Raw genomic sequence first — 14,724 nt, 5'->3', positions numbered from 1 at the left:
AGCCAGGTCGTCCCTGGACTGGAAACAAGTGCTTGCAATGTTCAACACTCCGTCCATCATCCCCTTTGGTTTGGCGGTGAATCTTAGACCACACTGTCGCATATATATTAATATAGCATGGTATGGTAGCACACTGCCATTAACAGACAGCACATTTTCAATTAAAATGGCCACTAAATTTTCCACAGATGTCACTTTTACTGATAAAACTCTGTAGTGCACAAACAGCAAGGTGTAGAGATCAGGTTTCAGTGACTAATTATCATTTGCATGTCATAAGTAAAATGACTTGATGTGTTTTATTCCTATTCAAATTCTTTGCTTCCATCACACTTCATAATGACAAAAAAGTGCTTTATGTGTGCCTCCTTAACTGGTGGAATATTTTCAAATATTTGTAAAATACACTTCCATGTAATTAAATTGTATTGTGTTAGAAAACAAATTGACATCCTACAGCCTACCTTTCACACTCCTTGTACTCCAGCAAGATTGACACATAGTTCACTTTAAAAATCCTATCACTTTGCAGTCAGAAAATGAAAAATAAACACCAATCTCCATGTTAAAGGTATACGCAGCAATATGTCAGAAGACATATCCTGACAGTTGACATCTTGCTTTGAACGAATAGCAACTATAACAAGACAACATTTCAAGGCATCTATATTGCTCTATCACCTTCTGAACTACAACATGGTTATTTCTGGGGTGCTGCAGCACCCCTCACGCCTCAACTTCCAGCGCCTATGTGCAATTAATAAAGCATTTCTTTATAGAAAAATTAATAAATTTACATGACCGATTTTTGAATTTGCTAGTAGAGTGGTACTCAGAAAGCATCATTCAAACTCCTTTCCTATTTGTGAGTATAAAGTCATGTGCTTGGCACAGAAATATATCACAAAGAAATAAATATTTCCTTGTGATGGCACAATCCATTCCAGATTCTAAGGTTTTCAAATGGAAAAGTAAAGTTGCAATAATGGACCTTCACAAAACGTGCAACTAACGCTACATTTTCCAGGAACCATGCATTTAATTATCTTGGCAGTTGCTCTTTAATGTTGTCAGTGGCAGCCTGCATGGAGAGCAGGGAATGGAAAAACCTCTGCCCAAACAAGAATGGGCAAAAAAAGGAAAAGAATAGGTTAATATTCATCTCTGGTGATCTTCCCGCGCCTACGCTGCCTTACGCATACGCCCCTAGCCGCAGAATGATAATCCCTGGTTAAGAGCAGGATGGAGTTGTGCCAGATAAGAGGAGCTCTGATGAAAGAGGAAGCTGGCTAGGACGGACAAGAAAGCTGCTGGCTGGGAACCTATGGAGGTGTAAACTCCCGCAGCAATGTGTAGGAAAGTCGAAGTAGAGATAAGGGCCTGATTTTTATCTTGACAGTACGTATACTATGTCGCAACGGTGACAGTATACATACTGTTGAGATAATGGTTTGCCCGCCAACATTAGATGCAGGTGAACCTTAGGTTCAATCATGGCAGAGACTTCTTCATCCCCGCTGTGATTAAACCCCTCCGGCGGCCCTGCGGAGTCAAGGTCGTCGGAAGCAGACCTCTAGTTCCACCCATTATATAGAAGGTCAGGTGTCATTGCCAGTCATCTCCAGAAAGCCCTGGTGATAAGAGGCACTAAAAACTGCTAAATGATTCGAGATTTTCAATCTGAAAATAAAAAATAAAACAATTTGGTGTAGGGCTCTGTCGCGTTGACGGAGTCCTGCACCAAACCGTAAACAACATTAGAAGGAAAAGCTGTGATGGTGATTCCTACCAATGCTTCAGAAATGGCCACCACTTGGCAGTCATTTCTAAATTTAGCACGCGGAGTAGTCTCTGCCTGGCAGACGTTAAGTCGTCCGCCAAATTATAAATTGGGCCCAAAAGCTGACCACACAAATATGCTCCAGAGTACCAATTGAAGAAACAGAGCCTGAGCATACTATCTATCTCTGGAAAGCGAACAAAAGTTCACTGTCTGCCACAGTGTAAACTTCATCCACTTTGAAGCTTTAGTGCTGGCTGTGAGCTGCAGGCAGGAGAGATTTCCCCACCAAAGGCCAGGTGCATGTGTTTACCCTTGCAAGGTAGGAACCAGAAATCAACAGAGTGGCATGAGTTTTCACTGGTCGTTCACCAGCTGTTCCCAATGTTTCACAGATCAGCTTTAGATACACCTGAGAAGGACGGCTGTAAACCCAGAATCCTTTGGATCTACCAGGCGATCACAGTTTCAATAGTCAGGAAGGGAATGACTGTTGAGCTGACCTCTGTTACATCTCTGCATGAGGGAAGGTAGGAGTCCAGCGCTGCACCTATGAATGTAATCCTTCTTGAGGTTATTAAAGGGGAATTTACTGAGAACCCAAAATGTAAAAGGATCCAGAGAGGCTCCTGCTTATTTGCCATAATGGCCACTTAAGCCACAATAGCCACCATACAAAAAATCTAGAAAAAATAATTGGCACACCTCTCTGCTTGGAATCACGGTAAAATGTGATGCATCTATAAACACATGGCACTGGAACATAAAGACATTTTTTTCAGACTTTTGGCACATGGCCATGCTTTCTGAAATACAACTGGTAGCTTACAATAAAATCCTTCATACCTTAATTTGTGAGAAGGGTCTGTCATAACTCCCAACATAAAGAAATCCAACACTCTGGGTTAGCAGTCTAAAAGCAAAATACAAAATCATGTTAGGAATAGACAGTAATTCTTGTAGCGAGGACAGTTCATGCAGTAATGACTTTCACAGTGAAATGCTATCTTATTGTTATTACAGCAAATCCCAAAGCGAGAAAGAAACCGTTGATGAGATCCCAATTATGCCATCGCCAAACAATAAGGAACTATGTCATGCACATTATTATATACAATGAGATAAGTGGACGGTTGGTTCTCGGTGCCATAAACTCTAGGGGTCTGCCAGGGCTTTAACGTTCTAATGTCGCCAAGATTCAATGGGAAGGGAAGTCAACCCCACTGCTCCTCGTTCCCTTATCCTTAAGCACCCTTTGTCAATGAACTACAAGTTAACATGGCCAATTTAAATGAGATTTAATTTGCAATGGTTGCCATGAGTTGGGGAGGCTGGAAGTCGCACCAAGTAGTTTGGACCCTGCATTTTCAGCCTGTATGTTAACTCATGATCTCAGGTTCTACCAAAGACCAAGGGCACCTCAATCTTACCTATGGCCTTACCTTGCAGGAGAGATCCAACCAACCAAAAAATGAAATGAATAGGCTGCAATGCAGCTAGTACTCCACAATTTTAATCACAGTACTATTAGTTGTCCAAGTAAGGTCTATGTTCTACATGCACGAAAATGAAAGCCACCAAAGTCTAGATGCGAAACAAGCGAAAACTATCTGAATCATTGTGTGACCCGACACTACATACACTGAAATAATGTCAGGTCAAACGCGGTTACAAACGTATCAAATGAAGATTATCTACACGTCTGCTCTAGGTCACTCAAGCCACAACACTGACTAGCTTTGAAAAACTACTTGAAAATTCATTGGAGCGAGCTATGCTTTCCTCTTTTGCATAGAATGTGCCACCTTAGTCCAATACTTTGATGATTCCTGATCGGATAAGAATACTAATGGGCCTAAATTTTAAATGGCCACAATGAGGGTTAATGATTTTCTGAAAATTATTCAGCGAAGCAAGTTTAAGGCTTGTTTGGTGCATAAAGAAGTATAATTTGCACCTTCTAATTTAAAGCATTAAATATGGATATCATTTGGACACCCCCCTCCAAGACTCCCTTCTCCAAATAGGAATCTCCCCCACCATTTCACCTTCACTGACTCAATTTCCACCGCTCAAATCCCATCAGCACCTGCAGAGGGAGCATGGGAATCAGGCATGAAGGTAGAACTGCGATGCACAAGGGCTGTGTTGATGGGTGTGCATGACTCAACAGCCATCTCTAACTTTTTAAGCCATGTTAACTCTTTTTGTAACACTTCCCCTGCTCAATCTTTGATTCACACCCACTAGAAGAAATGTAAAAGCCTTCCTGTCCCAAATATATCTGCAATTAAAGTAGCGCTCATTACCACCCTTCCCTATCCATTTTCTCAGTGAATCCGGAGCTACATATCACTTCTTCTAATGTATGATGCAAAATCTGTAATTCTGTATTCCACACTGTAAAATGCCCTAACATTCAAATCAGTGCAGGATCGCTGTATAAAAAGTCACTCTCGTTTATAGTGGACTCGAGATGATTTCATGTGCTTCACTGAAAACATGTGTGCTGGGCAATGTTTCCTCTAATTTATTTTCACTGCATGCAGCAAAGGCGGCTCTCTGTGCACTGAAGCCAAGGCTATGAGAACTGAAGACATGGGATTTATTGATATGAAAGGGCTGTACAGATTTGTTTCTTTCAGGGCAGGACAGGGAACCCAAAGCAGCCTTGGCAAATCTGTCCAACCAGCCTACTGGGGTGAGGGGGGTTAGGAGGGAGGTGAGAGGGCATTAAGGTCGTACTGCTTTTGATATTAGGGGCCGAATTTGCAGCACCTCTGAAAAACTAGCCCCCAGTTACAAAACCAGCCCCGTCTTTCCAGGCTCTTGGGGAAAAGCCCGATGCCCACTACACCCAGTTCGGCCCTTATTTCTTTAATTGATTCTACGCCCAAACTACCTTTGGCCTCAGGGCTTCATTGTAGCAGATTTACTAGTCACTCCCTTTTATTGCAGCAGCAGATATACTCACAAAGATCACAAATTGGCATTATTCAGGACCTCAGAAAAGGTATAGATGTCAGTACGAGATAGATATTGTCAAGTTCTCTAGCCATGTCATCTTTTCTCTTCTCCAATTCTCACCTTCTTGGCAGAGGTTCTTCTTTTCTACTTCCAACTCTCATGTTTGCCCTTTCTCTTTATGTTACATTCTTTTTTCTACCTTCTCCTGTAATGCCTTATTCCATTTCCAATTGTTTCAAGATCCCGATTAGTTTTTGCACATTCAACCATTTATCAGTTTTCCTTCCTTTATCCACTGTTACACCCTGTACCTCTCTAAAATCTCCACTTGTCTTCAGTTCTATCTCTTGCGCCATTATTTCTCCCTTCCAACTTCCATTATCTGTTCATATCAACAAGTTTCTACCTTCTCTGCCCACCTTCCTCCTCCTCCCTTCACTCTCCTTCCTTCCCATTTACAGTTCTCGCTTTATCCACTACTAAATCTCATCCATCCACAGCTATTACCCATCCCTTCTGTCAGCTGCATCTGCTGAACAGATCTCCCACTATCGGCACCTTTTGTTTTGGTTCTCCTTCCTTGATACACTCGTCTTTTCTCTCCACCTTACACATATTGCACCACCCTGCTCGTATCAGTCTTACCACTTTACATGTTGCAGGCCTTTTCTCTCTTCCTCCGTTACCTTCTTTAATCTCTACACTCTTTCCATTCCCTTTAAACATCTTCTGCTATCCTGCTTCTCCCAAACTGTATCTCTTTGTTCTTTTTTTAAAAATTTCAATATAGTTTATTGTTTTTTTACAACATATAACATGTAATTGTCAACGCTTTGCCACAAGGTGGCAGCCCGAACTGGCTGTGTTAGTTGTAGTACAGTTTCAGATTATATATGCTTGACTGCCCCCTATCCACTGTCACAGTAAGGGAAAAGGAGAGAGTGAAAGGGGAAAGGATAGGAATTAAGGTAGAGAGAAAAAGAGATAGCATACCAGAAGTTTACTTTTTTCCTCGATAGTGTCTTGACCCAGTGGGGGTGTGCTTTTCGAGCCGAATGTTTCGTTCTGTTAGCACTATTCAAGGCGGATCGTATGGGTCTAGGAACTTGTCCAAGGACGCCCACATTCCCCTGCAGGGTTGTCTCCATGGTGAGTTTCGTAGGGCAGTTGTGTCCGCGCCTCTAAGGTACGTCACCCAATTGAGCCAGCCCTTGAAGGTTGCCTTGGAAGTGTCTTTCCATTTGGTGAGTACTATTTTAACTACGGCTGTTAGTAGGAGATCCAGATCTCTGTCCTGTTGTGAGTCTACCTCTGTTGTCATAAATGCAGTGGTTAGGGTTGCAAATTCCGCTTTTAGTGTGCATCCTAACATTTTATTTATGAAGGTGAAAATCTTCTCCCAGAATTTTTTAACTTTGGGACAGTGGTAGATAAGGTGTGCCAGGTCCCCCTTTTCCTTGTCGCAATTCCAGCACTGGTCATTATCCCTCAGGCCCAGAGTCGCCAGGCGAGCCGGGGTCCAGTAAGTTTTGTGTAGGAGCCAGAATTTTGTCTGGTATAAAACCGGGGAGATTTTGTTTTGCATGGGGGAGGTCCATACCAGATGGAGCTCTTTCGCGCTGAGTGTAGAACCGAGTTGTCTCTCCCAGTAAGTGATTGTTTTGTCATTAAGTTTGGTTGAGCTGGGTCGTAGTAGTCTGTATAGGTGTGATACCCGATGACCTATTCTGTTGAGATTCGCCATATATTGGATGATTGAGGGCTTGTGCTTAGTGAGTTTCGCTTTGGAGAGGGCTGTTTTGATTTTAAGGAAGTTGTACAGTTCTATGTCTGGTAAATAGTGCTTTGTTTTTAGCATGCTGATAGTGGAGGGGCGTTCCCCCTCTTCCTGCTGAGCTGGGTAGGAGATACCTAGTATTTTCCATGAATCTATAGATAGCGGTTTCCCCATGTATTTTATCTTTGTGTTTGCCCACAGTGACTCCCACCTTGAGTTTTTAACACTGTGTTCCATTTTTTGGTCTACTTTAAGCAGGGCATTTCTCATGTTTTTGAGTATTGGATTTGCAGCCTGTGTTTGTTAGCTGTGAGGAGAGCTATTGGCTCAAGGTTGTTTAGAATGGCTCTCTCAATTGTAAGCAAGACCGGCGTGTAGTCCTGGCTGGGCAGAACCCAGTAGGCCCCCTGTTTCGCTAAAAAGGCAATTTGGAATGTTTTGAAGTCAGGCACATTTAGTCCCCCCAGTTTCTTGTCTAGCCTTAATTTTTTAAGGATTATCCTCGCTTTTTTATCGCACCATAGGAATTTGTTTATCATCTTGTCTATTTTGCGGTGGAAGTCGTCCAAGAGTATAGGAGGGAGCATATTCGACATGTAGTTGACCATTGGAGTGATCATCATCTTTACTGTCTCTATCCTCCCCCACCATGTTATAAATTTGGGCTACCAGGCCTCCAACAACGTCTTTGCCTTTTCTAGCATTAGTTTTGCATTTTGGTCGAGCGTGCTTTTGAGGTCCTTGCCGAAATGTATACCTAGGTATTTGATGAACCCGGTTTGCCAGGCTAGGCCCGATTTCTCCAGTATCTCTCTAGTGATGTGGATGTTAAGCGGCTTGTATTCTGACTTATCCTTGTTTAGCTTGTACCCAGAGTGGATTAAATACTTTTCTATGGTCTCCATGAGGGCCGTGATGGAGGATTTTGGACTCTCTGTGACGATGAGAATGTCATCCGCGTACGCGGCTAGTTTGACTGTGACCTCATTGATGGTGATCCCTTTCATCTCCTCATTGGCCCCGATATCCCTGATCAGAGGTTCCAGGGCCAGCAGAAACAACGAGGGGGACAAGGGGCAGCCATGCATTGTCCCTCGCTGTAGGGTGAAGGGTTTGGAGACCGCCCCATTGACTACAATTCGAGCTCTGGGGTTTTCGTATGAAGCCATTACTTTCCGTGTATATGATTCTCCCAAGTTGTATGCCCGCATGCACTGCTCCAGGAAGTGCCAGGATACCCTGTCAAACGCTTTCTCTGCGTCTAGTGTGATGGTCACCGCTGGTTCGCCAATCTTGGCAGCCCTTTCCAGTATGGGGCACAGGAGTCTGGTGTTATCATGTGACATGCGTGTCTTTAGGAATCCTACCTGTGCGTTGCTTATAAATTATGGTAGTACCGTGTTTAGTCTTGCAGCCAGGATTTTGGCGTAAACTTTGCAGTCAACATTGATTAGTGAGATGGGCCTGTAGTTTTGGGGCAACTGAGTGTTTTTGCCTTCCTTAGGGATAACTATTATGTTTGCTTCCGACATGGTTTGTGAGACCGCTCCCACCCCCTTGCAGTGGTTGAACACTTTTTTCATAGATGGTTGCAGGTGTGTTAAGAACGTTTTATAGAAAGTGGCCGTGTATCCGTCTGGCCCCGGTGCCTTGTTGTCTTTAAGAGACTTCACGGCCATCTCAATTTCTGCTGAGCTTATCTCCCGTCCCAGTGTCTGTGCTTCCCCAGTCGTTATCTTTGGGAGGTTTAGTCTGTCTAGGTATCCTGTACAGCCACCCTCGTTCCAGAGATTGGTCCTCTCTGTAGAGTTCTTGATAGAACTCACTGAATGTTCGTAGGATCTCCTTGTGTCTTGTGTGTGTATTGTTTTGTGAGTCAGTGATTGATGAGATAGTGTGCTGTCTTTGTTTGTGTTTCAGGTAAGAGGCTAGGATCTTCCCTGCTTTGTTTGCCTCGCAGAGGCTAATTGCTTTATATTTATTAATCCACAGTCCGGCCCTCTCGCTCAAGATTTTGTTGTATTCGTATTTTTTCTTTGTGAGCTCTGTTAGGGCGCAACTGTTCTTTGAGTCTGTGATGTGGGTTGCCTCTAAGCTTTTGATATCCTTTTCTAGTTGGTCCAAATGTGCATTCACATTTCTGGTAATTTTGGCCTTAATATCTATTATTGTGCCCCTGATTGTTGCCTTGAGTGCGTCCCATATGGTCTTGGGGTCCGTGCCCAGTGTATCGTTAAGTCTAACGTATTCTTTAATGGCTTCTTCTATTTTATCTTTGTGTGCATCTTACAATAAATCTACATGAAATACCTCAACCAGTCTGGACTACATTACTACACTTTGTTGGCCTGATCTGCCAAGACGTCGCTATTGAATCTCCATCTGCGTGGAAGGTCTTCGTTGTGTCGCCCGCACATCAGTAGGCTGATGCACGAGTGGTCCGAGATAGTTCTCGCCGCAATGTCAGTGTGTTCTATTAAGTGGGTGTGTGTGCCTGAGATTAGTATGTAGTCTATCCTGCTGTATGAGTTGTGTGGGTTGGAGTAGAAGGTGTAGTCTCTAGTGTCAGGGTGTTGTAGTCGCCACGGATCTTTGAGGTTGAATCTGGTGCATATGTTCTGTAGTGTGGCGTGTGCGTTTGGGGAGAGTGAGTGGCACTGTGATTGTCTGTCGAGTGTGTAGTCTAGTGCCATATTAAAGTCGCCTGCCATCACTGTTATAAGTCATTTTGTGGAATTGCTTCCAGTCTCTTCGAGATTCCCTCCCAAAATTCGGAGTCATCTGTGTTGGGGCCGTAAATGTTCACTACATGTATGTTTTCCTCTCCCCTTTTCAATTGCGTTACAAGTATCCTCCCTGCTTCATCGCATGGTTGATCCTCTATTGTCAACTTGGAGTTCTTATTTATCAGAGTGATCACCCCCCGCTTTTTCCCTGTAGCCGGAGAGCACGCCACCTGTCCGATCCATCTCGCTCTAACTCGTTCTGCATCATCTAGAGATAGCCTGGTCTCCTGCAGCAGGAACACATCTCCTTTTGTCTTTGCTAGGTAGTCTAGGATTTTTTTCCTCTGACTGGGTGGTTGAGGCCCTTGACATTTAGGGAGACTATCTTTAGGTTAGACGCTAAGGAGTTTGGGTTGTTTTGCGACATTCGCTTACGATGGGTGTTCGCTGTTCTCCCTTACCCTCCCTTGTGATGTGTTTGTGCCCCTCCTTCTCGCTTTGGTATTCTGCCTAGTAGGTGGGTAATATCTATGTCTCCCCCTGTTGGGTCTTCTGTACCTCCCACCAGATCTTGGTGTCATGTTCCTTCTTGTATGTAGGAGTGTAGATAGAAAGGTTAAGATAGGATAGAAGACAGTGGATGGATTCAGAGTACATATACACGACAGACAGTACAGACATAACAGACAATCCCTCCCTACTTTCCCCCCTCCCACCCTCTCTGTTCCAAACCATCGTATTCTGGACATGCGACGGCAAGATCCCCATTTCGCCCCCCCCTGGGATAACTTGGTTCCTTATGCTAGTGTTACTAATACTGTTACTCCTCCTCCCCCCCTTTCTGCCTCGCTCTCTCCTGTCCTTACATATCATATGTGCGTTTTTACCCTCTTGGTTATTTCGTTCCCCTTGGTTCTTCTCCCCCAAAAAGGATATAATGTTAGTTTAGACTCTCTTGACTCCCGTCAGCTGGTGATACGCTCGCTTTAGCCTCTGTTTCTGTTTCTCTTTTTTCTCTCAGCCTCCTGACGTAGATAAAGTTCTGGTTTCTTTGGTAGGGAAGCCATCGGTTTGAGGTAGGTACGCTAGGACATTTTGTTTAGTCCTGAGGTAGCCCTTTTGTTTAGTCCTAAGGTAGGATCATGTGTACTGAGGTAGAAACGGTTTCTGTTCCTGAGTGATCCTGAGTGTACATTTTTAGTCTTTGTTCCTCCAATCACTCCACTCTTGGCTCCGGCGAAGCTCTCCTCTTGCTCGTTCCTGCTTGTTAAGTTTCCATCTCTTGTTGCGACGGCCCTTGTAGGTATCTAGACAGCTATGTAGGATCTTCGAAGACGTGCGTTCTTCCTTTGTCACTAATTCTGAATCTTGTAGGGCCTACAAATGACAAAATTATGGTCTCCTTCCTTAGTTTGTCCCGCTGGGCCAGGAATCCTTTTCTTATGTCAACTGTGGGCTTGGAGTAATCCTGTGTGAGGATTATCCTGTGTCCGTTCCATTGCATCTTTTGTTTTTTTCTTGCCACACCGAATATAGCCTCTGTATGTTGTGATCGGAGTGGTTTGCATATTATTGGGTGTGGTACCGCCCTATTCGTGACTTTGTAGGCTGGTACCCTGTACGCTTTGTCTAGTTCGAAAGGGTGGTCAAATTTGAGGTTCGTCATTTTAGGGATCATGTCTTCGATAAAGGCCATGCACGACCCTGTTTTGTCTTCCTCTCCCTCCGGAACACCTAGGATTCTAATGTTCCCCCTTCTGTTTCGATCATCCAGTTCAGCTGTTTGCCTTTGGAGTATTGCCGTTGTTTTTGTTAGAGCCATAAGCGCTTTATTTGTCTTTTGCTCTCCGTCCTCTATGTCGCTAACCCATTGCTCCACCCCCGTCAGTCTGTTGTTTGCCGCGTGGATGTCCACTCTAACCGCGGCCAGTTCTAGTTGGATTGCATCCGTAGTTTGTTTTGTTGTTTTGGCTAGGTCATGGACCTCCGCCAGTTTTTTTCAGAATCATGTCCAGTGTGCTATTGATATCTGGTCTTTGTTTGATGGGGAAGTCTGTTAGCGTGTCACCCTTGTTTTTTTTTTGACTGCTGCGTGATATTCCCTTCGCTCCCAGCCATGATTGGCAGGCCTCTCTTCACTTGCTGTAGCTCGAATCTTCCGCCCCCTTTCTGCGCTAGGGATTGGTATCTCTGCACTTGTGAGGTTTCCTTTTGAGCCCTTTTGTTTTTCTCTTTTTCTTTCAGGAGCGCTTTTTGAGTGGCTTTGTCCTGTTGCTTTGTGAGGCTCTCCTGTGTCCCTCTGTCCTGGGTGGGTTGTGGAATATTGAGGGTCTTATCTTGATCTTGTTCTTGTTGTCTTCGCGATGCTCTTGTTGACGCCACCACTCCTATTTGCGGTGCTTGACCGCCGCTCGTCCACCACGTTCGCTGACTTTCGGGAGTACTTGCGCCTTTAGGGCAGTTGTGTGTTTTCTGTATGTTCTTTGTCGGTTGTTGTGTGTAGTGGTTGCTGTATTTGCGATGTTGCAGTTGTTCGGGATCTGTTCTGTCGTCCCCTGTAGTGACTGCGACAGCGGCTGTCACCAGTACCGTAACTCCCTACTTCTATGTGTTTGGTTGATGATGTTGTACCTGTCCCGTTAGTTTTCCCGTATTTCTGTTGTACTGCTGTTGTAATATTCTTGGTTTCTGCTAGTTGGCCCTCCACGCTTGTAGTATTCCCCCTTATGGTGTGTAGCCTTGTAGCCCTGGGTTTTGGCTCCTATGAGGCAGGCCCTTAAATCTGTTTGTGCTGTGTTGCGGCCTTGTTTCTCGCTCTCCCTGATTGCTCGGCATGACCACTGTGCCTGCTTGGGGGCGCTCGGTGATCTGTGTGCTATGATCCAGGGCCCCCCTCCCACGCGCACATGGTTGCTCATCTTGAGCAATGGGTGGTCTGCGAACTTCTTGCCATCATTATTGTCCTCCCTGTATCGGGTGCTCCTTAGTGCATTATCTGTCCCATCCCGACTGCAAAGCTGCCTCTCCGCCTCTCCTGCTCGCTATGCCTCCTGTATGCCTCTTTTCTTATTGCCCTTCGCTATCAAATCCGAGGGCTGCACTCCTGTCCTCCTCCTCCTTGGTCTGCCCCTCCTCTCTTGTCCTCCTGTATAGGGCTCACGCTGGCTTTCTTGCTCGTTTTCTTCGTTTTTTTTTTTTTTTTTTAAATGGCGGCCCCCACTGATCAGTTTCGGTTTCCTTCTTCTTTCGTTTTGGCTCAGGCGTGCCGGTAGATGTTGTCGCTGCAGGGGGATTTCACTTTCTGTGAGGCACGCTGTAAGTGTCCTCGATCTTTGTACTTGTGCTTTCCCCCCTGCTCCTCGTGTTTTCTCGGCCCGCACACTTCACTGTAGCGCTCCGTATCCTGTACCTCTTGCGCTCTGGAGTTCGCGCTACTTCCTCCTACGCAGCTAAGATGGCGGCCCCCACTCCTCGGTTCTAGTTTCGGTTTCTTTGTCGTGGGTCGGGACGGCTCTCCTCTCCACTCCTACCCGCCCCGGGGGTGTCGCTCCTGCACTGACCTTGTTGTTAGAAGCGTTGAGTGAGGGCAGGCATTCCGGCGCTCTGTTTCGGCACAGCGGCAGTGCCGTTCTCAGTTAGTGGGTGCCATCTTGAGGATCTTCTGCCCTCAGCGGTTCCTCGTGATGTTTGGGGGTTTTCGCTTTTCCTCATCGTTGTGGGCTTGCGCCGCCCAGACCAACGTCTTCCCGGGCCCTTCCGATGTATTTTGAGGGGGTTCTTTCCTCCTTTAGTTCGATGCTTGATTGTTCATTTTCTTGCTCGCTCCCAGGGTGCGACGGAGCGATGGATTCAGGCAACTTCTCCCATTGCCGTCCAAGCCACGCCCCCTATATCTCTTTGTTCTAATTTGCAACCTGGCCCCTATTTCAGTTCAATCAACAGCACACCTTCCTTTCTCTCTCAGGCTCATAAATAGATAGCAAGAAGGCACAGATGCCAGAAGCTGCAATTCAACCCTTCGAAAAATGTCTCGATCAGTAGCTTAAGTGGGATGAAAAAGGTGAGGTGTCTGCAATGGGGACATAGCCTTGAATCCCTTATAAGAGGCTTGCCAATGTAGCTAAGACCCAATACAAGTCTATTCTATTCTATGCTTAACAAACTCTTAAGAGGCATTCTATACAAAGAGAAAAACTGAAACCAGCCGGCAAAAATACATAACAATTTATGCAAGACTCTTATCTTTGACCGTAGTCATTAATAAGTCAGCAAAGGTATTTTTCAGGGCATAGGCTGCTGTTCTAAAACTATATTTTAAGCAAAGAAATGAGCAACAAATTACTAATGCACATTTACACCTTTTCCTTGCCTGTGTACAACAGATTGCACTTTCTTACACACTGCATACAAAAGCGTAATAGATGTTATTTTGATTTAATTTATCAAATAAGGGTACCCTGTCCGTTTTCCAATCAGTTGCCACACCCATTATTATGTGGGAACTACTTCCGGATTGGATTGGGCTCTTAAGCACACTTGGGGCAGGTCCATACGGTGTAGAAAGCCCACGGACGGCAGGAGTTTTGGGACGTTACGTATCGCGGATTAGAGGTGAACGAGGCGGGTAGGAAGCGCATGGCGGGAGGATTTTGCTAGTGGTTAGCAACTGTAAATAATGGACGCATTAAAGTATGCACTGATTGGGAGGAAGGAGTAGTTTCTTTTCTGTAACTCCAGTTCTGTAGTAGGGGTATCTCTGTTATAGTCATAATCTAGTGAATAGTCCCGCCCATGTGCGTGGACCCCGGAGCAATAAAAAATAATCTCTAAAGGTGACAAATCATGCAGACCTGCATACACCTTTAAGAGAGAATTTAATTTAAAGACAGATAATGCAGGCTATACCCACAGGCTACACTGTCCAGTACTTCAACTAGAATTCCACTAACATCCACAAACAGCACTGCCTGTCCAGCTTTTCTCCACATAGGAAAAAACCCTGCCTCTACCAGCAAAAGCCTCTGGAATGATAGAGAGGAAGGAGTGGACAGACAAGCCCCATAGGCTGCCATTATGTGGCTTAGAACAGGATACTGTGCCTTTAAGAAAACTTTCCAGATTTCCAGAACTTTCCCCAGTATCCCAGAATGCCCAGCAGGTCCCATTTACTTTCAGTTCTTTTTGAAGGCGTAGCACGCCAGACCTGTAGCATTCTACATATGAATAAGTATCTCTCCACCGGGGAGGAGGGCGGGCGCTTATGACTATAACAGAGATACCCCTACTACAGAACTGGAGTTACAGAAAATAAACTACTCCTTCTGTAGTAGGGGATCTCTGTGTATAGTCATAATCTAGTGAATAGAATGGCAAGCCCATCCCCACACAACAAAAGCGGTGGAGAACAACAAGACAAACCCACTACTGTGCGAACAAATTTCGCAGCGAAGCCTGCCCAACCTGAGCATCTGCCC

At 45.0% G+C, this 14,724-nt stretch overlaps 1 protein-coding gene across 3 annotated transcripts in view; it reads right to left on the bottom strand.

Annotated features, from left to right (window-relative positions):
* RNGTT (RNA guanylyltransferase and 5'-phosphatase) overlaps positions 1-14,724 on the bottom strand; it is a 1,651,651-nt gene that overhangs the window by 104,024 nt on the left and 1,532,903 nt on the right. For all 3 annotated transcript variants that reach the window (XM_085611178.1, XM_085611177.1, XM_085611179.1), the window contains exon 14: positions 2,627-2,693. In XM_085611178.1, coding sequence (XP_085467304.1) covers positions 2,627-2,693 — 67 coding nt within the window. The remainder of the gene's footprint in view (positions 1-2,626; positions 2,694-14,724) is intronic.

This window comes from Triturus cristatus, chromosome 6 (assembly GCF_964204655.1).
Source record: "Triturus cristatus chromosome 6, aTriCri1.1, whole genome shotgun sequence".
Classification (NCBI taxonomy): Eukaryota; Metazoa; Chordata; class Amphibia; order Caudata; family Salamandridae; genus Triturus; species Triturus cristatus.
The sequence above is the reverse complement of the archived record's forward strand: the minus strand, read 5'-3'. Positions and strand labels throughout refer to the sequence as shown.